Source organism: Botrytis deweyae (genome assembly GCF_014898535.1).
Source record: "Botrytis deweyae strain B1 chromosome Unknown BDEW_007, whole genome shotgun sequence".
Taxonomy (NCBI): domain Eukaryota; kingdom Fungi; phylum Ascomycota; class Leotiomycetes; order Helotiales; family Sclerotiniaceae; genus Botrytis; species Botrytis deweyae.
The window spans coordinates 784,177-804,795 of NW_024066214.1; the positions used below are offsets into that span (position 1 = coordinate 784,177).

At 41.8% G+C, this 20,619-nt stretch overlaps 10 protein-coding genes across 10 annotated transcripts; 2 read left to right on the forward strand and 8 right to left on the reverse strand.

Annotated features, from left to right (window-relative positions):
- Positions 1-2,161: 2,161 nt before the first annotated feature.
- Positions 2,162-3,074, reverse strand: EAE98_003955 (uncharacterized protein; the record flags this gene model as incomplete). The annotated part of the gene is made up of 3 exons (XM_038951575.1): positions 2,162-2,375; positions 2,907-3,003; positions 3,047-3,074. The coding sequence occupies 3 exons, from the start codon at positions 3,072-3,074 to the stop codon at positions 2,162-2,164; spliced, it is 339 nt and encodes a 112-aa protein (XP_038812048.1).
- Positions 3,075-3,159: 85 nt separating this feature from the next.
- Positions 3,160-3,849, reverse strand: EAE98_003956 (uncharacterized protein; the record flags this gene model as incomplete). Its single annotated transcript, XM_038951576.1, has 1 exon — positions 3,160-3,849. One exon carries the CDS (start codon positions 3,847-3,849, stop codon positions 3,160-3,162), a length of 690 nt encoding a protein of 229 aa, XP_038812049.1.
- Positions 3,850-4,865: 1,016 nt separating this feature from the next.
- EAE98_003957 (uncharacterized protein) lies at positions 4,866-5,648 on the reverse strand (the record flags this gene model as incomplete). The annotated part of the gene is made up of 1 exon (XM_038951577.1): positions 4,866-5,648. One exon carries the CDS (start codon positions 5,646-5,648, stop codon positions 4,866-4,868), a length of 783 nt encoding a protein of 260 aa, XP_038812050.1.
- A 362-nt stretch (positions 5,649-6,010) lies between these two features.
- Positions 6,011-6,814, reverse strand: EAE98_003958 (uncharacterized protein; the record flags this gene model as incomplete). The annotated part of the gene is made up of 2 exons (XM_038951578.1): positions 6,011-6,573; positions 6,646-6,814. The coding sequence occupies 2 exons, from the start codon at positions 6,812-6,814 to the stop codon at positions 6,011-6,013; spliced, it is 732 nt and encodes a 243-aa protein (XP_038812051.1).
- A 368-nt stretch (positions 6,815-7,182) lies between these two features.
- EAE98_003959 (uncharacterized protein) lies at positions 7,183-7,908 on the reverse strand (the record flags this gene model as incomplete). Its single annotated transcript, XM_038951579.1, has 1 exon — positions 7,183-7,908. One exon carries the CDS (start codon positions 7,906-7,908, stop codon positions 7,183-7,185), a length of 726 nt encoding a protein of 241 aa, XP_038812052.1.
- Positions 7,909-11,208: 3,300 nt separating this feature from the next.
- Positions 11,209-12,042, reverse strand: EAE98_003960 (uncharacterized protein; the record flags this gene model as incomplete). The annotated part of the gene is made up of 1 exon (XM_038951580.1): positions 11,209-12,042. The coding sequence occupies one exon, from the start codon at positions 12,040-12,042 to the stop codon at positions 11,209-11,211; it is 834 nt and encodes a 277-aa protein (XP_038812053.1).
- A 537-nt stretch (positions 12,043-12,579) lies between these two features.
- On the forward strand, positions 12,580-13,512 carry EAE98_003961 (uncharacterized protein; the record flags this gene model as incomplete). The annotated part of the gene is made up of 2 exons (XM_038951581.1): positions 12,580-13,349; positions 13,410-13,512. 2 exons carry the CDS (start codon positions 12,580-12,582, stop codon positions 13,510-13,512), a joined length of 873 nt encoding a protein of 290 aa, XP_038812054.1.
- Positions 13,513-14,550: 1,038 nt separating this feature from the next.
- On the forward strand, positions 14,551-15,126 carry EAE98_003962 (uncharacterized protein; the record flags this gene model as incomplete). Its single annotated transcript, XM_038951582.1, has 2 exons — positions 14,551-14,761; positions 14,825-15,126. 2 exons carry the CDS (start codon positions 14,551-14,553, stop codon positions 15,124-15,126), a joined length of 513 nt encoding a protein of 170 aa, XP_038812055.1.
- A 965-nt stretch (positions 15,127-16,091) lies between these two features.
- EAE98_003963 (uncharacterized protein) lies at positions 16,092-17,035 on the reverse strand (the record flags this gene model as incomplete). The annotated part of the gene is made up of 2 exons (XM_038951583.1): positions 16,092-16,235; positions 16,289-17,035. 2 exons carry the CDS (start codon positions 17,033-17,035, stop codon positions 16,092-16,094), a joined length of 891 nt encoding a protein of 296 aa, XP_038812056.1.
- Positions 17,036-18,253: 1,218 nt separating this feature from the next.
- On the reverse strand, positions 18,254-19,959 carry EAE98_003964 (uncharacterized protein; the record flags this gene model as incomplete). The annotated part of the gene is made up of 2 exons (XM_038951584.1): positions 18,254-18,397; positions 18,463-19,959. The coding sequence occupies 2 exons, from the start codon at positions 19,957-19,959 to the stop codon at positions 18,254-18,256; spliced, it is 1,641 nt and encodes a 546-aa protein (XP_038812057.1).
- Positions 19,960-20,619: the final 660 nt, after the last annotated feature.

Below are 20,619 nucleotides of genomic sequence, written 5' to 3' on the forward strand. Positions count from 1 at the left end.
TCATTCGAACCCGATTGGCGCATCCTGGGTCTGGTACACTATTACTGCCCGCACATAATCCATCTCATTGTTCTACAGCGAGTTAAAAAAGTTGCCGTCGATTTCTCCCACCGCAATTTGCAAATTTAGTTAAACAACGAGCTTTGTCGCCATCACTCTGTTGTCCTTGGATCAATGAATACCTGCTGATATCACGTCAGTGTATATTTGAGCAGACTTCTTATGAGTGACACATCTAGATTATTATAGAATGACAATTGAATACCGAATGTAGAGTTCTTTCTAGAAACCTCCAAGCACTAGCGCAAATGCATCGATTCAATGCGCGTCGATAACTCTGTGGCCAACGACCCTATATCTTGTCGGCCATATACTATAAACTGTACCCAGGTATCTACTACCGAACTTCCCCGGCAGCTCAAGCCTAGATTCTCGGGGACGTTCAATAGGAGCCGACTAGTAACCCTACTGTCTTAGGCTTACAGAGATGAATCTTTCGATACCGTATATTCGTCAAAACTTTCGTTTCTTGAAACTCGAAATCTTGGAGAGAGTATTACACCTATCAAAAGCCCCGTGTTAAGTTGAACAAGACTCCTGCGAAGGCTGAAGATACTGCATCTGTCGCTCATAGTCTCTTGACAAAATGAAGGATATCCAAATCAACATACACAGTCTCTTCAGCATTATGCATAAAGCATGCAGATTCTACAATGTCCTCACAATGAATTACTGTTCTAGATACGGATCTGTTCATGTCGTCTGCAGAAGATGTACTGCACTTCCTGTAGTTTCCAGGGACTCAGTTCAATAATACCGAAGTACAATATAGACGAGTAGCTTTTCTACAGATACAGCGCAGCAAATTTTCTAAAGATTCTGGCTAATCTTTGGTTGAGAGACAAAATGCTACGGCTGGTGGGCGGAAAGCTGTATCACGCAGGAAATTCTTTAGAAAAGAGCAATATTCTATTCTTGGCTGCTGATACTAAGAAAATCACTGGGTCATGTAGAATTACTGATGAATCATGCATCACCCACTCCCCAGAGACATAAAAACTACCTAGAACTATATCGTGGCACCATGTAGTGGTGAAACGGGTGGTTGCGATAGATCCGAGTCATGATGTGTATGGGTATAGCTTAATCCCACGGGATCTTCAGCTAATCGCCGTAGAAGTGCTCTACATCCCCCAGTCATCAAGTATAACCCGAGCATTGCCTCTTCCATTGCCTCGATCGACAACTTACAGAGGTACCCAAAACATCCCCAAGCAACTTCCCTTGTCTTTCTTCAACTCTCTGACTCCAACTATCTTCTGAAGTATCACGTACTAGCCTATATTCCTTGATAGAAGCTCTGGCACCAATCCTACTTTCAAGCAAGGCTGCAATGGTAGCAGCATTGCTGGGTCGATGTTTACTAGTATCTATGACTACCTTGGACCTTGAACGGTGTTACTCCCAAAAGCGCCCAATTCGAAAAAGTTTGTCCACTATAGCACGAGAAAGACGTTCAACCACAAGTAAAGAGCAGTCTAGCCCATAAAAAATCTATTTATGTCAAAAACCAGCGAATTTGCATCATCTAACACTCAACTAGTTGTCGGCACGTGATCAAATATGAACTATGATACAAAGATAACCTCGAAGCCTAGCCCATATAAACCCGACAAAACCCTCCAGCTTCGAAAACTACCTAGCAAAATATCGTGCTAGAGTATAGGATGTGTAATTAATAATCGACCCAATTACTATGAGCTCTGTGTTGGTATTCAAAGTCTTCGCGAAGTGGACGAAGGGTGACACCCCACCAAATTGGGTACACTGCCAGAGCAATCAACGATATGGTTGTCCCCTCAGATGAGCAGCTGAAAGTTAATCCAAATTCATCTCGGGGTCTGAGTGGGCCACGTTCCTTCCGTGACTTTTCGTAAAACCAAATATACAGAAAGTGGAAGATTGTGTTGGAGATCCTCGAAAAGCAAGATGAGCTTCCATATCTCTCAGGCTGGATCTTGTACGGGCTCTTGCTGAAAAACGGTATTCGAGCGGAAGGGGTATTTTGGCCAGACAGGATAAGCAGCAATAGAAACTCTCTTGAATTTCACCACAGAACTCTGGTGGAACTTGTGTAGTGTGACCATATCTGTGTATTATTTCATGCGATGCATATCACAAAAACTGAGAAAGTCGGCTGAGGGGCGGAATAGCATTGCGCTGATAATTGGAACATACAACAAGTCATAAATTTTTCATCCCACGCCTCGGAACTCCTGAGAAACGTGTAGTATCGAGAGTCATCAAAAGATTTGGAGTTGTGGTTAATTGACGGTAGGCCCATTTTGCACTTTCTAAACAATCCTCTGGGTGTTCTGGTTGATGTGGGAATGGATATATCAGTGTTGTAATTAGTATACGATAGTATTACTGTGGCTGATATAGAGAGTATAATACGCACACTAGTATGTATAATAGCTAATCATATCCACGTTCGTATGTATTATATAAACAGAGCTATACTGAAGATATACTAAAATATAGGAATTTATATATTTTGATTTGAATATTGTATATTTTGATTGACTTTAAGCCTAATAAGGAAAGAGATTATTCAAAATATGTAATATTTGAATAGAAATATACAAATTCCCGTATTTCGGTATATTGTTAGTGATATTCAATATTATTGAAATATGGAATACTTTCAGTGATATATAATTCAATAATAATTACTGAAATATTATCATAAATATCAATACGTACCACTAAAGTGGGGCGTAACTGAAATACGGAAAATACTAATTACAACACTGGGATATATCAATTCCGGCAAAGCAGGTGTTGCAGCCGCCACTGCTAGCTCGCATATAGCAATGTGAAGTTCGGGTCCAAGGCTGGCAAACAAAGTGACTGCTTCGCTGTGGTGGTTACCGATGCGTTTTGGATCAATTGTTTTGGATTTTTCAGTAGTATCAAGTTCTCCTGCTTGTTCGTATAATTCTATCCAATCGTAGATCACATGTTGAAGATATGATTTTATCACGAGACCTTGAATGTCTCCGAGCACCCATCACTCTGCGGCCTTCCGCCACCTATGAACCCTCTCATCCTCCTCTCTCGTCTCTAAAGCTCCATGTGAATTCAAGAAGTCCGCGCTCATATATCTTCAGGAGGAGCTACAACTTCCTGCATTATGTAAATACGTCTAGGAGGGGCTCTCGGATCGAGGATATTGTAACCCCGTAGCCTTTCTTCATAGCCGCTTAGTTTTTCTTCTAAATAAGCTTTGTAATTGTCAAATCCGTCTTTTGAAAGCTCAAAGATAACCTCTTCCAATTCGGAGAGCCTCATGATTATATGAGTCATTATACGGGCAGAGAACCGCCCCATATTTTCCTTGCCAGTCAAACTTATGCCAAGTTTTCTAATCCTAGACAATTGCAAAACTTCCTCGTTCATTTGGCCGCTGCGTCTTTCCAGGCGACGTCGATAAGAAACGTTCCTGGCGTAACTCCAAAGGCGAGATAAAGAATCAAACCAAAGTTGATCTCTTGAGTAATTTACGTATATTGGGCTTATGAGACAAGAGCTAAGCAGAGTGTATCCTTTCTCGCGAATGAAATAATCTCGGGATTCAGCGCATATTCCTAGGATAGACGGATTTGGAATTGTGAGAGACCCGGAATCAGACTCGACTTTTGCCACCCAGTATCTATTATCCGAAAGAGAGAAGCCGGATTTTTGCATGTATATTCGTCGGGGCGGTGGGACTAAGGCTTCCCAGATTGCAAGTCGCATCTCTGGCACTTTCATGAAGCTTGTAGACGTTGCTTCCAATTCAGACATGATTTCTTAGATTTTCAAACTCTCGGAGTTGTTATAAGGCGATGGTTCTCGTTGTGTTTGATTTCCTTGGGCGTAGAGCTCCCAAGAGATAAAAGTATATTCTCGAAAGTTGACTTGATACAGGCCGGATGCGCTTGATGGTAATAAGTACTTCTTGCTTGAAACCAAGACTGAACAATAGTGGCTTAGCAATAGGTTGGAGGGTGGTGGGGATTTCTTCCGGCTTAGTCAGCGAAGCTGTTCAATGACGAGTACTAAAGCTCAATTGCCTTTTGATATTGGAAACAATATAAAATTCCCGAGAAAGTTTGGTGATTTGAAGAGATGAAACTTACCATAAAATCGATAGCAACTGCTGCGGACGACAAATAACAATCTTGCAGCTCGAAAGGGCAAATCCGTGGAGATTTTGTCAGCGTGGATCTAGCCCACCCCATTATTACCCTGCAGTCCGCCGTTTTTTTCTTTGGAATACTGTACGATAGGTTAGGAAAACATATAAGAAACCCAACTTGCTATGGAGAGAGTGTGTGAAGGAAGAAAAGAATCAAATATATAGGGAACTCGATGTATTTGGAAGCTTCCATCTCATCGAACCGGCACAACATAAATGAGACACACATCTTGGCATCGCCCGGAAGCTAGTAACTACAGACTTAGTTCTGATAGGTCTGCCGGGTCATTGAAAAGATTCAATTTGTTATGGGCATTCGATTCATTCGATTCGAGAGTCATCCCTTGCCTCATCGCCTATTACAGAGTTTGCACACGATACTGCGAAGGAGCTTCAAGATCGGAAAGTCGCAGGATAAGGTTATAGGGCATTTGCAAATCAAAGAATTTATAGTCCAAATCCTTTCTTATAGGGGAACCATCGTATCATTTCTTACTTCTAGTCTCATTACATCACCCTCTGGCTGTAAATCTTGCCCAGCCTCTATTCAGAAGGAACCACTACCCATTCTGGTGCTCGAAAGCGTTCAAAGTCTTGAACCAAGTGCAGGTATAAGCACCATTCACCCGTCCGTTTGATCTAATCCATACCAGCCAAATGTCGATTCAAAAGTTTCCATTGCCATGCAAGTTACCCTGGGCATAAAAACACCTACTGGGGGTGGATACACATCAGAGCTTTCATCAACAAGCTTTTTTAAGTCTTCATCGATCCGCAAGATCCCTACTTCACCTCTTTCAAGAGATTTTTGTCCCACCAACAATATGACTCCCTTCAGTGTTCCGACTTCTTTGATTATTGGAAGAAGCTCCACCAAAATGTCGCGAAAATCACGACTTATTGATGTCTGGCCTCCAAATTTAACCACCACTCTTTCGATTTTTGGAAAAGTCTCATTTGTCACCGGGCCCGACGCAGTATGATTGGTAACAATGCCTTTCGTTGCTACAGCATACTCCCTCAAGTGAGCAAGCTCCTGAAAGAAGAGAACGTCGCAAGAAGGACGAAATAACATTGGATTCTTGATCTTATAGTCGAGTTTGAAACAATTTGGTGAGAGATGCAAAGCACGAGGGGTGAAGTTGACCAGGTTTGTGAATTTTTGTGATTTCCGAATTGATTTGACCTCGAAGTTAACGATCCAGGGCCTGCGATTAATATTCTCTCTTGATTGTTTACTTGCAAGTACTTCAAATGTGAAATCGTACTTTTTGATCTCGATGAGTTGTGGAGGGAACTTGTCGTTTGTCCCAGTATTCTTGAGGCTCCAGAATTTCGGGTCCAGCGCTGCTGTTATTTCGACGGGATTTGGGCCTCCATTTTGACCTAAGATTGGAGTCGCCATTTGCAGAATCTTCTTGGTTATTTGAGAGCCTTAGGTATAATGCATCTGAGAGAAAATATTGGTCATTTATATATGCGTAGCTTCGCTGGAAGATGATAAGTGGCAGGTGAGATGAGGCACGAGTCAAAAGTCACGCCACGTGGTTCATAAGTTTTTCACCGAGATCTAATGGTTCTATTGCTTGATGTACCGAATTCACTTGAGTTAAAAAAAGTAATATCATACCATTAGTTTGGAGTCTGTCTAATTGCTATGTACTGTTGGCACTCTATCTCCCGACGATAATATCAGATACAGGCTCGATCCGAAAGCCCCAGGCTTCTAATGCTACATTATGTTTTCCGAGTGCATTTAGGAAACCATCATGGTCTAGCGTATCTGCGAGCTACTCTCACCAACTCCACTGGAAATTCCATCTTCGTTAGGCACACAACTTCTGGCATTCTTAGACCCTCCCCATAGCGTCTTTGCAACTCATCGTCTTCTGCAAAAAGATCCATGAGCCTACCATCAATCCGCTCAACAAGTCTGGGTCCCGGCATCTGCTCCTCTTCAGTCAGGAGATATATCTTTTTGAGACTCTGTACCTTACTGACAGACTCTAGAAGCTCGCGTAGAATTTTCTCCAAGATAAACTTGTCGAAATCAATTTCCTCGCGAAGACGGTTGAGCCAGACAGAATATGGTTCTGAGCCCGGGTTTCCAATATCTAGGAATAGTCTGACTACTAGGTTCTGCATTGTTGGATAGCACGCAGGCTCCGAGTACACTGCACCAGTTTTGGTGATAATAGCTCCCGTATGCTGAACATACTCATTTAACCGACTGATCCCATTGAACATAAAGGTGTCCTTCGCGGTGTTCACAATCTGAGGATTTGTGATCTTATGATCGAACATGTGTCTGTGGTGGGAAAGAATTACGGCTCTTGCGTTCAAAATCAGGCGTTTGGGGTTTCCAGATAATTTGATTTTCATTTAAAATTGTTTCTCGCCACTCTGAACATCGGGATCGGCACGAATTTTGATCAAGCGTGGGCCTGAGATTACTGGAACTTGAGACCATATCATATCATCAAGCTCACGAGGAAGATTTGCGAAGTTTCCAGTGCTGTCAGTGTTGGAGGGATTCGATGATTCGGATTGTGATTGTTGTTCAGAAGACATCATGAAGTATTATTGTTATTCTGAATGTTTGGGAATGGTTTGGAATAGGAACAACAGCTGCAGAGTTACTTTGATTATTATATAGATATATTTGTAGAAATTGGCACGGCAAGAATACAAGAAGCAGTAATATTGGAGTGAATCAAGATTCTATTGCTGTAGTACTATGGTTCAATTCTAAAACGCTGAACTTACATATCTGATGAATGCATCGTATAATGGTGGACTACAGTAGTGCAGCTTGGCCCATCAAAATCAACCCCATTCCCCAAATAGACGTTTTACCTGAAATACCAAATATCTTCTCATGAGTCCCCTCAAAGTCTTGCCCCTACTCCTCGCACGATAGCTATCTACGCCATAGACTCTTAACATTGACATGCCTTGAGGAAATCTGGATCGCACTGGGGGCAAACGATCACAATTTCAGGAACATTATAGCGCTTTTCACCCCCAGAGGGTTTGTACAAGCTAAAGTTTCTTGGCATTTTTTTCTCAAATTGTGCGCGGAAGGCTGCCTCAGAAGATGGACTAATGACGCACGATGGCTGCACGAATATCGTTTCCAAGGTAGCGAACAGCATGATGGCAGAAACCAACAACTTTACTTCAGTTAAGGTTCTTCGAGCCTCGGAAATATTAGAATCGTTTCGCATCTCAACAGCAATGCGCTTGATGTTAGCAGCTTCAACGCTCAAGATACCCCAGACACCATTGAAGTGTGAAGCGTAGGTGATCTGTGTAAGTGTCAAACTCGTGAATCTGAGAATATCTGTGTTACCGTTGATGTAAATCGGATGGCGCATATCTTTGCCTAAGCACAATTTATAATCTTTCAATGCAAGGGTGCGCGACTCCGAAGAAACTTCTAGGGCCTCGATTTTATCGTAGGTGGCATGAAAGTCATTGGCAACGGAGTTTCTATGCAGATCGTCATTCGTCTTGTACGCCCAGTGTATTGTTATGAATCGATTGTTGCTCAATGACAACTTCCAGATCGCTTGACTTAGCTCCGGTGGGAGACTTTGAATTGTCAATGAACCTCCTTTATGGGTAGTCTGCTTCGGAGATAAAGGCAGGGGCTGTGAATCCATGCTGCCAGCTGAACACGTAAGTAAAGATATCATCAATAGAGCAAGACGTAAGATTGAAACTCACATTTACCACGCCAGTAAATCTTTTCTACACTGAAGGAACTTGATCGTGTTGATACAGAACGGTGATGGTCTGTCTATGTACGCTTGCGGTTGACCAAATGACTGGTAGCTGTGTCTTGTACAAGGAAAGGTTGCAATATTCTGAAGGAGCTGTAGTAGGTCGAAGTTTCGAGGATTTTGTAAAGCGTAATATATGAAGAGTTGATTTCCAGGTTTCCTGCCCAGATGCTTGTGTGTGAAAAGGTGAGTTTATGCTGCACCGGACCACTAGGAGAGAAAAACTTTGATGGTTCAGATTGTGCAAGTCCTCGGTCTTTCGAATATGTTGGATTCAGAAAGGCTGAGCTGTGAATAAATTACCCAGATGACCAGGAGCTCGGACCATATCTTGCTCATTTACACAGAAAGAAACAAACTTGAAGAACAACATATTCATTAACAATGCTTGGCATGAAAGTTTAAAAGTATCGAATTAGGGATTAGATCTATATATTTCATGATTCAAACGCTTAACCTTTAGTTGAGAGGTGAATACGACAGACTCAGAAGACAAGATCAAGGTAACTTTTCATAATTCTCCATATGATTGCTTAGAGATGAGACGAGACGTCCTTTGAGAAAGGTTCCAACTTCTTTCATCTCTTTGCTCTAAAGCGAGTAGTTTCTTGCTTGCCATTAAAGCCTAGAAAGAAGGTTGATCAAAAGGAAACTACGGTTAAGAAATACCACTGGGGTGTATATCTGCCATTTTCAACTGATTTGTTCGTGGTTGTCAACTAGACCTCAAACTTTCGTGAAGCAAACATCATAGAAGATATCTATGACCTCTAAAACAGAAACAAGTGAAATCAACAAAACAGTCAACACCAATTTTAGGAGTTTTCTAGCAGCATATTTGATGTTTGGCCACTATTACGCTAATGATTCAACAACTGTGAATGTGCACACTTCTGCATTAAGGAAAACACGAGTTCGAAATTACAATTGTCTCCACTGGAGAGATTGCTATTAGATCTACTGTAAAGCATAGCTAACTGTTTGGCCGATAAGTATAATGTAGTTTCGCTGAAATTGAAATCTCTAGGGAAAGTCCAATCGAAGTGATGTTCGCGTTGATGTGCGGATCTCAAGTCACGTGGTCATATTTTGGTTTTCAGAATCATATCCTGTAATTTTGGAACGGAGCTGCGGATACTGGAATTACGATTTCGTAAACCGTTTATTCGATCTTTTCTAATATACATCCGACACCGATGTCAACGGATCTAGACCTTGATGTTGTGGACTTGGAAGACTAGCGTCGCTTGAAAATGTGATGCAAGGAATAACCTTGTCATAATTCCCCTATTCGAGTGGTTCTCGCTAAATAAGCCAAAGCAGCCACAACATCTCACCGGCTGACACGTCTTATTTCAGGCAGCATAATCTATCACTAGGGCTAAAATCTGTATACAAGTAGAATGATATGGAGAAGCAAAAGACTTTAATGTTTATATAGAGCCCAATTCAAGGCTACACGAGTTCCAGTGGTTTTCAGAGTCTCGTTGCCCCCTTATCCTTTTATCATTGCAAGTCCAGATAAGTGCAACATCAAGATATCTGTGAGCATCACATGCTGAGTGCCTGAGCATGGAGAGTTAAAGGAATGAATCAAGTTTGATTCTACGAACTCTTCTCTGGAAGCTCCGTCTGAAACTCTCGTCAGCACCGAGAGGAAGGCCCGCAAGGGGCACAAGAAATCTAGAAAAGGCTGTCTAAACTGCAAGAAAACCCGCATGAAAGTATTACTCTGGAGCTCTTTCGAAGTCTACTATACTGATACCATCTTTAGTGCAAAGAAACCCACCCAGTCTGTGACTATTGCGACCACAGAGGGCTTAGTTGTGAATGTCCGGAGATTCAATCAGCATGCTCCGAGACTTCAATACATAGACCGTCACCTGGTTTAAAAATACCTAACTCTATTCAAATTGCGAGTCTAGTTTTAGCATGGTAGAATTTCGGCTTTCCCACCACTTCATTCAGGAAGCATACCCCCACATACAATTGGGAATGACTCCGTGCGTACTCATGAGATACCAAGCATCGGATCAAACGTGAGCAACTTCTTTAGCCATAGCTTTTTGGTTGGATCACTAATATCGTATCAGCATGATTGTCTCCTTCGTTCCATGCTAGCCTTCTCAGCTTCTGACCTTGCTTCTGGCCCCACAGCTCCAACTGCGTCCTGTAATCTCACCTGCACTGCTATTCATCATTTCGTAAAAACAATAGCAAGTCTCAACGCAGCGACATCCTGGGGACTAAATTCATTCGAGGGAGGAAACGCAATGTTGGCTACGTGCTTCATCTTACTGTTCTAATCTACACTTATCTCTGATGGTCTTATCAAGTATATGACTTTCATTCGAGGCATTATTGCAGTAGCGATGTGCATGGTAAGTCAGAAAATTATTTTTTGGAATGATGTCCAAGGAAATGAGACCATGAGTCAGCTGCATGTTTCAATCTTTTGAGTAAGTGAGTTGTTGGATGAAGTCACGGTATCATTGCTACTTGCCGTAGGAGAGTGTATAAATTCTTATTTGTTATTTGACAGTGCTGTACTACCATTTCAGATACCTACGATGGTTAATAGTCAGTTGTTGAAACAATTGTCTTCAACGATCATTGCTTTATAGGACCATCACATTCTGTCACGATAAAGAAGTCTAGAGTATCAGACGCTTAAAAATTAACATGTCCGTCTCACTTTTCACAATTCTATAAAAGCAGTTGCGGAAATTACATTCTCAAATAATGAATCCATTCAGTAACTAGGTAAGGTGTATCAAGCAGCAAATCCACGTACCCAACTCTGTTTCCCAAATTGTACTCCCGAAATATTTGCTTGCTATGACTTGCCTGCCACACTCCTTGCGTGTGGTCCCTCCCACTAGATTTGGCCCACCATACCATTGTTGAAAACAAGGTCTTTTGAACCCTTCCTGTTCAAGTCCTTTCCTGAAAAGAAAAAAATAAGAAAAAGATGAACCCTGAAAAACAACCAACGCCGTGATTGCATAGAAATGCGTATTCCATGTTCGGAGCGAGGTAGTCAATATGCTCCTGCTTCTCGACCCATCACGTTTTTAACTTTTGGCGAAGGGTCTTCCTACTAGATATAGTCAGTTCGGGTTTGGTCTTGTGGGAATGTGATTCAAGTTCATCACGCTGATTCAACCCACCTTCAATCATTTAGCCTCCGTTTTTCTGGAGACACCATTCTTCGATGGTAATGCAGCTTATTAGTGGCAACTTCCAAGTGCTCCGGAAGATACCCTTGCGTTCCTTTATGTCTGTTGAGTCTGGTGAACAATTACACGTTCCACCTACCGTCAACTTCAATAGCAAATCTATGTATCCATTGGCGAGCTCCTCCATTCTATCCCTGCCCATCCACTGTATGTTATAGTTTGACATATGTGACACAGGGAAGGGTCCAGAAGGGCAATCAAGAAAGTATAAATGTTTAACATCTGGGAATTTGGACAGCGTATACAGAAGATGATCTATAGTTGGAGGCTCGATCGTAGCCCAACAAGTGGCCACTGAAGTGCAGAGATTTCCACCATCGGGAGTTGAAAGAGTTTTTCCGTTATACCTCCAAAAAGAATTAGTTGGAAGTTGAGGAGGTGGCGTAACGGCTATTATGTCCTCAAAAATAATAGAATCCCGATGGGAGTTAATGTAGAAAGGTGATCCGTACTTGGTGTCGCCATATGTAGTAGCAACTCGTCGGTAATGCTGAAGAGCCACGTTTCTGGACTGTTGGCAGATTTGCAAAGGTAAGGGAACTTTGTACTGGACATTGATAAAATTTGCCTCTGGGAAGTCCACTGCAAGTGGATTCGGTCTAGTTACTCTTCTATCGATGCCGCTATATGAACCTATACCCAAAACTACATCCGATTCATCTGCGATATTAATTACCTGTTTGTCGACATAGGGACAAAAGGACCAAACGATCAACTGGAGCTCGGGAGGTAGTTTGGGAAAGCATGTGAATTTCTCCAATGTAGTGACTGCCATGGCTTGTTTGGTTTGTAATGAAGCTAGCTGTATAATGTGTGTGTGTTGTCGTTTTCGAATTGAGAATAACCGTCGATGTTTTCCAGTAAAGCTAAGGCTCTGAAATTCTTTGACTTTTGAGAGCTCTTTGAAACCAAGTTTTTAATCCCTGCTCTGAGGCGCTTATTTTCTGATACTTTTATCACTTCCAAGGTTGGATCTTTGTGTTTATCAATTTGTGTATTCACTTTGATCTCTTGTATTTATAAATCGGTGAAACCTCGGTTACAGATCAAACAACTAGTCTCTTGTTTACTTGAGAAATCATAGAATTTCATAACAAAATATACTTGTACAAGAGAAGGACATATCCCAGAAGAACAGTTTTTCTGTCAATACGGCGGTGGCAAGCAAATTAGATTGGTGTCTACTACTCACTTTGTTGCCCTCTACTGCCGTACCAAAGTAAGTACAAAGACGCGTGAATTTCCCATAAACACTTGCGCATTCTCTTCGAACTAACAACTCCTCGCAGAAAAATTACAAAACATTGAAGAGATGCATCCACAAACCTTCGATCTTCTCCGTATGGAGACTAGTTTTCGTCAACTGCAGCTATTCGAACCTCCCAATCCTCTCATCATCGGCGTCGACCACAATTTGGATCCTTATTTCAAATCCCGGCGTTCATTTTGTCTCTTTCCCAGATTACCGGCGGAACTTCAGCTTATGATCTGGGCTGCGGCCGCGGATGATCGACAGATTGTGCGTATTAAACCTTGCGCCGAAGATGGATCAGGAGAGGAAGGGTTCCGGGGTGATTATATCATGCCGGTAGTTCTGCACGTTTGTCGCGACTCTAGAAAAGAAGCACTTAAAAAATACACGGTCATATTCAAAGGCATCCTTCGCAATCCTATCTATTTCAATTATCAGCAAGACTATGTAAGTCTTGTTGGTAGTAGCACATGTGAGCATTTCGAAATTCTATCGGGAGAAGACCATGTCATCTCTGAAGAGATCCAAAAAGTCGAAAATGTGTTTTCGATGATTGCCGGTTGGGGTAGTGGCGAGAGCGAGGAAGATGTTCTGACTGAGATATTGGCTATTTGGGATGGTATCAAGCGTGTAGTCATTGCAGAAAGATCGCCAACTTGGTGGGGTACATTCAAGGAGATATGGTCTGACAAGGAGGTGAAGAGGCTCTCTTACGACGCCAAAGCTGACCGTATCAGGCAAGGGATTGCCACTCCAGGATCCCCTGAAGTCCGTATTGTCAAGTTTGATGATATTCTAGAAGCCGTGGAACAAGGTGAGCAGCGATCAATGTAAGTGAAGAATCCTCTACTTCCAACATCTTGGATCCACAACTTACTAACAATGATTAGGAGTAGTGCCAACGCGACACTTTCTTTTTTTGACTCAATTTTTGAAGTCGGATCTACATACAACACCAAGAAACTTTCCAAGAAAGCTTTGGAATCAGCATAGACAAAGAAACAATGTAGCTTGCTTGCGTCGCTGGTGGAATTCTGCTTTACCCATAGACAGCCTTGGAAATAGATGGTCGTGTTTATGAATGGATATTCTGGGTTATGGTTCTTATATATGGGCCATTGATGTTCTTTTGGTTCAAGAATTATGTAATATAGGATCAGCTTTTATTTGTAAGATTTTCTGACAATTGTGTGTTCCCATTACCATGAAATTGGCGACATATCTAGGTTCCAGGTGATTTTTGTCGAAACTCGAGAGGTACTTCATATACACCAAATTAGCACACGATTCTTGCATATCAATGATCCAAGGAAAGACCTTAGCTTAATCACTACGAAATGCCAAGTCCTGGTTCGTGGGGTATTAACGTTGGTACAAGAAGCTAACGAAAACGTTGGTCGGACGATCTTGGGTAAGGCTATCACGTGAAGATCTCGGCTCCATCAGGTGTATTGAGTGAGAAATCAAAATACCTATGCCGCGCGATAATACCACACATAACAATAGAAGTGTCTCCTCAGCCGTTATTGTCGAAGAAGGAAACGCATCTGAGTCTTTTGGTGACTCGGGTATGCCAGGTCAGCATGAATTTTGAACCAAAAACTTGCCGAGCGATGCCAATTTAAGGTTTGGGACTGGCGTTCTTCTAGTCTACACGCCTAACTCATCGTCTTCATGCTTAGTACTGGTGTAGAATTGAACAGTGTTAGGAACAGTATTAGGAAGTTATAGTGCCTACCTAAAACATACACAAAAATTGAAGATAAGAACAAGTTACCCGAACGTTGTGTACTATGTATGTCAATCATGTTATGTACTACCACTATTTTGGAAGACACTGTGAATCTATGACCTTGGCTTCGGGTTAGTTTAGAACTAGATTATATATCATTTCATTTAAGAGTCTGCTTTCCCACTTACGTACCATATGATTTCTTTCCTCTTGCACTGGCTTTGTCTACTCATTCTTCTGTGAAATATAAAGCAGCTGTTCGATTGCTATTCGTAAAAATACAAAAACATTTCTTCACAATGTCTGGTAATCGCCGTCCATTCAAGCTATTTTCATCTCGCAAAGACTCAGACGACGACCTTACGTGTCCTCCCCCATACCGCTCCACGGCACCCACGAGCTCGCAAACAAGCGGTGCAAAGCCCATCTTCGATTTCTCAAACATGAATACCAGCATGGATAGCAACTCATCTGAGTCACCTCTACCAAGTTGTGGATCTGCACCAAAAGGTACATCTTCACTGTCATCCCAAGATTTGCGAAACCCGTCAGTTTGCTAACATGAAATACTAGTTCCTCGAAAATGCTTCCAGGACATCCCAGAAACAGAATGGATGAATAAAGAGTGCAGGCAATGGCTTGAGGATTACTTCATGACAATGTGCGGTTACAAAGAAGTCTTGGCTGTGGAAAAGGCGTCAAATTTTATGGGTTCGGGCATGAGCATGTATATGATGAGTCTCGCAGAATGGAAAACACTAATGGGTGTATGTGAGGGGTCTGGGATCTTTGGTGTTTTGATGGAGCACAACAGAGACGGGAAATACTGTTTCCAGTCTTATAATACGAGAAAGAACGGAGCCTTGTACTATTAGCTAGGTATTGGAGTATATCTCACAGTTTACCTACAGGAGTTGGAGTCAACAATTCATAATGAATGCACGGCACTGATACCGTATTATTATTCCATGACAATTACATATTCTTCAAGAAGAAACTTAGTTAACGGATGAAATTTGAATTCAGTTCTTGAGAAAGTTTAATTCAACTACCTAGGTGCTTATGGCATGTTTCTTTCTGTGCCCAGATTATATCGTATTGAGAAGATGTTCCTCAGCTCAGGGTCCCAGCGGATCCTGTTCCAGGAGATAAAACAACCACAAATAAGATAACAACTAGGATTCTGTCAAACACCAGCCATCCTGACTAAACGTGTTGTCAATAAATCACCCAGCGGTTGCATATCCTGCCACTTTCTGAAATGAGAAATCCCCAACCAGCCAGTAATCCACGTTGTACAAGTTTCCATGCTGCCTTCACCGGCGACAATCGTCAATGTGTGAATTACGTCGACAGAGCTGATTCTCGATCCGTAATAAGGAAAAGCTATAGTGCAGAGGAGCTGTCGAGATTTGTTGTTATGTGGAGGACACGGCTGAAGCAAGATGAGCTTTTGAGCAGCTACAAGTGGTGCAAGAAGAATGTCGTAGAAAAGCAGTCTGGAAAGGCTTGAGGCCACGCAAGTGCTGGGTTCTTTGTATTTGCGAGTAGGAAAATCAATGGGGTGTTTCGAATTGTTATGTATGCAGCTGTGCGATGAAGGAGCAGGAAATGGATGATGCTTAATTATTGAATAAAGCGGCTAGATAAGCAAAGCGAACTTTCATTCAGAGGTAGCAGTTGATCCAGCCATGTTATTGAAGAAAAAAACCCTCAAAATAACAGGTCGCTCGGAGACACTTCGAGTAGAGTGGTGATTGTACGACGAAACGCGGAACCCAAAGTCTACTGTCTCTTTGTAAAGTAGGGTCTTGAATGAGATCATTTTCTTTGCATTCATCTAGTCTTCGAGGTATTGTTTTGTCTCCATAGACTTGATTCGATTTGATCGACGAACTGGTGGCATTTGATTTGGATCTGCCTTGAGATTTCTTCGTCGACGCTTGGGTGGTTTATTGGAAGGACCAAATGGCTGTGTTAAACCCTAGGAAATGTTAGTGGATGTCATCCATATAAAAAGTGTTCCGTCAGACTTACAGTATTCCACATCTCATCTGCCGTCAAAATTCGCAATTCTGGAATTTGACTGTAAGCTCTGATCGCCTTCCACTCATCAGAATGCCATAGTTGATTCATTCGGACTCTAAGAGAAGGCAAACTGATTCTTGGACCAGGTAACCATCTATCACTGTCGCACAAAACGGCATCGGAACGAATGCCATCGGTTCTCATAACGAGCGACTTCAATTGAGGGAAATTCTTTGTAGTCTCCATGGCAACATCATACGAATATGGTGCAATAGAATAAAGCAAAGCTATTCTCTCCACGACAGGCATTTTAGTGCTGTCTTTGAAAGACAAACTTCGCCCGAAGAGGGTGCAACCTCCCTTAATAAATACAAGTAAGGTACTAATCGTATCGAAAGTTATAATATCAACTTTAGGGTTGAACCATAGAGCCTTGCTATACAGTTGATCCTTGAACTCCAAATGATAATGCTTCATTGCCCAATAGCGAGATTCCCGGCAAGTTATAAGCACAGAAGGTACTCTGCCTTCAGCCTTCAGCCTCCAAGGGCGGGGATAATCAGGATGTTTGCCAGAAAGAATCTTATCCCTTTCAGAGACAAGCTCCTTGTCTTTGATCTTGGAAAATTTTGTCTTACGAACGATGTAGTGTTCAAATCGGATTTGACTAGGTTGTTGCGAAACCAAATCCCAGATCATAGCCTTCAGTTCTTCAGAAAGCTTGGGAAATACCGTAAACTGGGTGAGAACAGTCATGATGGAGGTAATGGTGTAAAAGTTGAGGAAGTTCGAAGTTCGTAATGCGAATGGTAGTGACTAGGTATGACGAATGGCTCTTATCAGGTCAAAGAAGTGAAGTTGTGGACAGTGTATGAGAAGTCGATCAATAAATGCGCATTGGTTGAGAATTTCAAAAAAGTGTGAAAAATCCGAGTCGAGAAGCAAGAAGATTGAAATTGTTGTATGTAAGTTGTTGATATGAGAACAAAGTTTATTACATATATAGCCGAGACAGTCGAAGGGCAAATAGTTGAATACCCCAAATTCTAACAATGTCTTATCTTCTAATAAAAATGAATGTTCCTAACCATACTATGACTAGGTAGCTGTAGCATTTCTCCGGCCGTAACAAAGAAGTGAATGTGCTGGCTCAAGTATGAATAATGCTTCACCCAACACACTATACAGATAGGCAGTTTTACAATAGCTACCTACCAACGTAAAGCTGCGCATCTACCAGAGTCATCAAAAGATAGGTAGTTTTTTAGTGAAAGTCCTAGATGAAAGAGAACGGCTTCCTTGGTATATATAATAGCTAGTCCTTCTGCATTTATTATTAGTGGGTGGCATAGAACTATCGAGTCTTCATGCAAAGTCTTGCCTAATTGCTCAAGTGAATGCATGGAATATCTATTAAGCTCCATGGAGTCTATTGAGTCTTTCTTTAGTTCAGATTATCAGGAAAGAACATTTGTAACTACCTCGGTAGGTAGGTAGAGCATTACTACTAGTGATGATTAGAGAGTGTGGTGAGCTCAAGTCATAATCACATTCTCACGTGGGCAATTCCAAAAAACTAATTTCAAGGTAATTCTGCTATGGATTCACAAAGGTCTCTGCGCCACAGATAACAGACAGATTGCTAGATGTCGAATTGAAAACAGGGTGTATTCCATCCAATCTTCCAGTCTTCCAGTCTTCCAATCTGCTGGAAGAAAGAAAACTCCACTATTCCCACCAATGAATAAAACTTGTCGAAAGGCCATTAGTCTCTCCAATTATGTTAATACCCCAAGGCAACAGAACCATGTTCATTAAACTCCAAATCGGTTTGTTTTCCTCGTGGTTAATTTAAGTTTGGCGCAATCTTGGACGTGAATTGGCAGTAAATGAAGCAGACCGATGGTAAGTCTGCAAGCACTCTTGCTCTTCCACATCATCGCCTAGGTTAACGAACCTTCAAGAATTCCCCAACTATTTTTTTGCAATGAACTCCCACGGGTACTCGAACAGCCTAGCATGCTTGTGTGAGAACTTCAATTCGCTCATGAAAGTGATAGAACTTGCAGCTCCGGGGAGTGGTTTCATGAAATTCGTGATTGCAGGGTGTAAACGGTGCTACACATGTGTCAGTAATTCAGATCTGATAAGAAACTGAGGATATTCTAACGTATAATACATACCAGCTGATATAATATCTCGTCATCGGTACAGACACAGAACATTGGGTTGGATATTGACCGACCAGTCGTATCCCAACTTGGCTCAACTACCACTGGACGGATGGGCTTTCTGCGATAGTCTTCCCTAACAAAAGGACCTTGTCTTTCCTCCTTGCAGAAGCGTAAGAGTCGATCACGAAAGAATGAGATAGTTTCACGGTCGGGCTTGTTTCTGTCCTCCGTGGAGAAGAATCTGCTGCGAAGCAAATAAGGTACCGCCAACATTATGGACTCGCAGTCATAAAACCTTGCCAGATGCCTCGCCTCGATCTGTGATCGGTCTGTTCCACCAATAACGAGATGTTTCATGTTGATTCTTCTTGTGATTGTCTCGTCAGCAGGCCGATCTGAGCTCATATGCGTCCTTCCGGTGAATTCGGCTTCAGTCTGGCGGTTGTATCTCCAATCCCTCAATACATGAGCATCTTCCAAAGCGATGATATCCCTATCTTCATTGAAGTATGTCAATTGTTTATCATCCTTGATCATTGGAATTACTTGGAACTCTTTCTCATACAAGTCTTTTGCAATTTTGAAAGTAAGTTTGCAGACATAAAAGATGGGAGGAAGCTTGTAACTCATGGCAAAGTATGAGATCCGCTGTGATGGATCCTCTCTCACCGTGAGATTTTGTAGCACAGGTCTATAACAGCGGAAAATCTTGATGACGTTCGGCTTATTGTTTGCGTGGATTCTTCCATACCATTGCCAAATCATAATTTGAAGTTCTAACGGAAGATCTGAAAATTTATGAAATGTTTGTCTTCCACGTTTTCGCTTTGTGGAATCGTTGTTGGAAGAGGTTGTTGGAATGGCCTTCAACGACTTGAGTGAAACCTGTGGTATCTCGCCCAAAGTTGGAATTTTATTAGCAGACTTTGATTTCATCACAATAGGAGGCCGAGGTGAGCTATTTGAGCGCCTGGTTTGAGGTTGCATCTCTTCAATAGATTTTGGCGTAAGCTGCACTTCATCAGTAGACCTTGACTCCGTTAAATTCGGAAATAGAAGTGAAATTCTTGAACGTTTGGCTTGAGGTGTCATATCTTCCATAAACTTTAGCTCCATTTCAATGTCATCTCGACGTCGACGTGGGCTATTTAGAAGGCTGGATTGCGGTTGCATCTCTTCAATAAATCTTGATTTTTTGTCAAGTCGTCGAGGTGGGCTTGGACTCCTTGAACGCCTGGAACGATGTCGCATATCTTCCATAGAATTTGGCTCCATAACAGTTCGACGTTGAAGTGGGATATTTGGACGGCTGGAATGAAGTCGCATATCTTCCATAGAATTTGGCTCCATAACAGTTCGACGTTGAAGTTGCTGATCTGAAGACTTCCACGGAGGTATTTGACCAATTGGCGTCAATTCTGTTTTCGGTACTGGTCCAAATGGTACTGTCGCAAGATTAGGTGGAGTCCGTGGCTTTTCGCCTTGGTTTTTGGGGTTTTCTGCCATGACATCCGGAAAATTGGATCAAGTTTTGTTGTGTGAAGTTCACTTCAACAAATGATTGACGAGTGAGGCTTGGGTGGTGCAAAGAATGGGCGCCTATATTCTGTGTTAGCTTTATTGATCTTCAAAGTATCTTTCAAGGCCGGATTGATAAGTATTGATTGGAAATCCAAGTGCTCCGATATCATTTGATAGCATTAGTTTGAAGATCTGGGGTTGGAATTTCTGCAGAATTTCACATGAGGGAAAAGGAAAAACTTACTCGAAATCTCCCCTTTATTGAAATTTATCAATAAAAACCACAGTCTTTCCCTCTTAGAATAATGACCGCGAAGAATGCGGATACAGAGTAAACTATTCTGAAAGGATTTCTGATTCTGACCTTGAAGAGAATTTGTTGTTGATGGATGTAAAATCTAAAAGATGATGCTTCTTCTTGAATTTTAAATAGATTTGGAATAACTGCAGTTGTGCAAATTCGGTTCCAGCACAGCCGAGTTAGAATACTATCTTGTTACTTCATGTACCTAGGTAATTTCAAAGGTGTTAGGGCCAAACAATGAGTGAATAATACGGCTTGTGGCAATTCCAAGGTTTTGTCAGGAAAGAATTAGCTGAAGAATTCCACATATGAATTGGACTGTAGTTTCATTGTGTCATGTT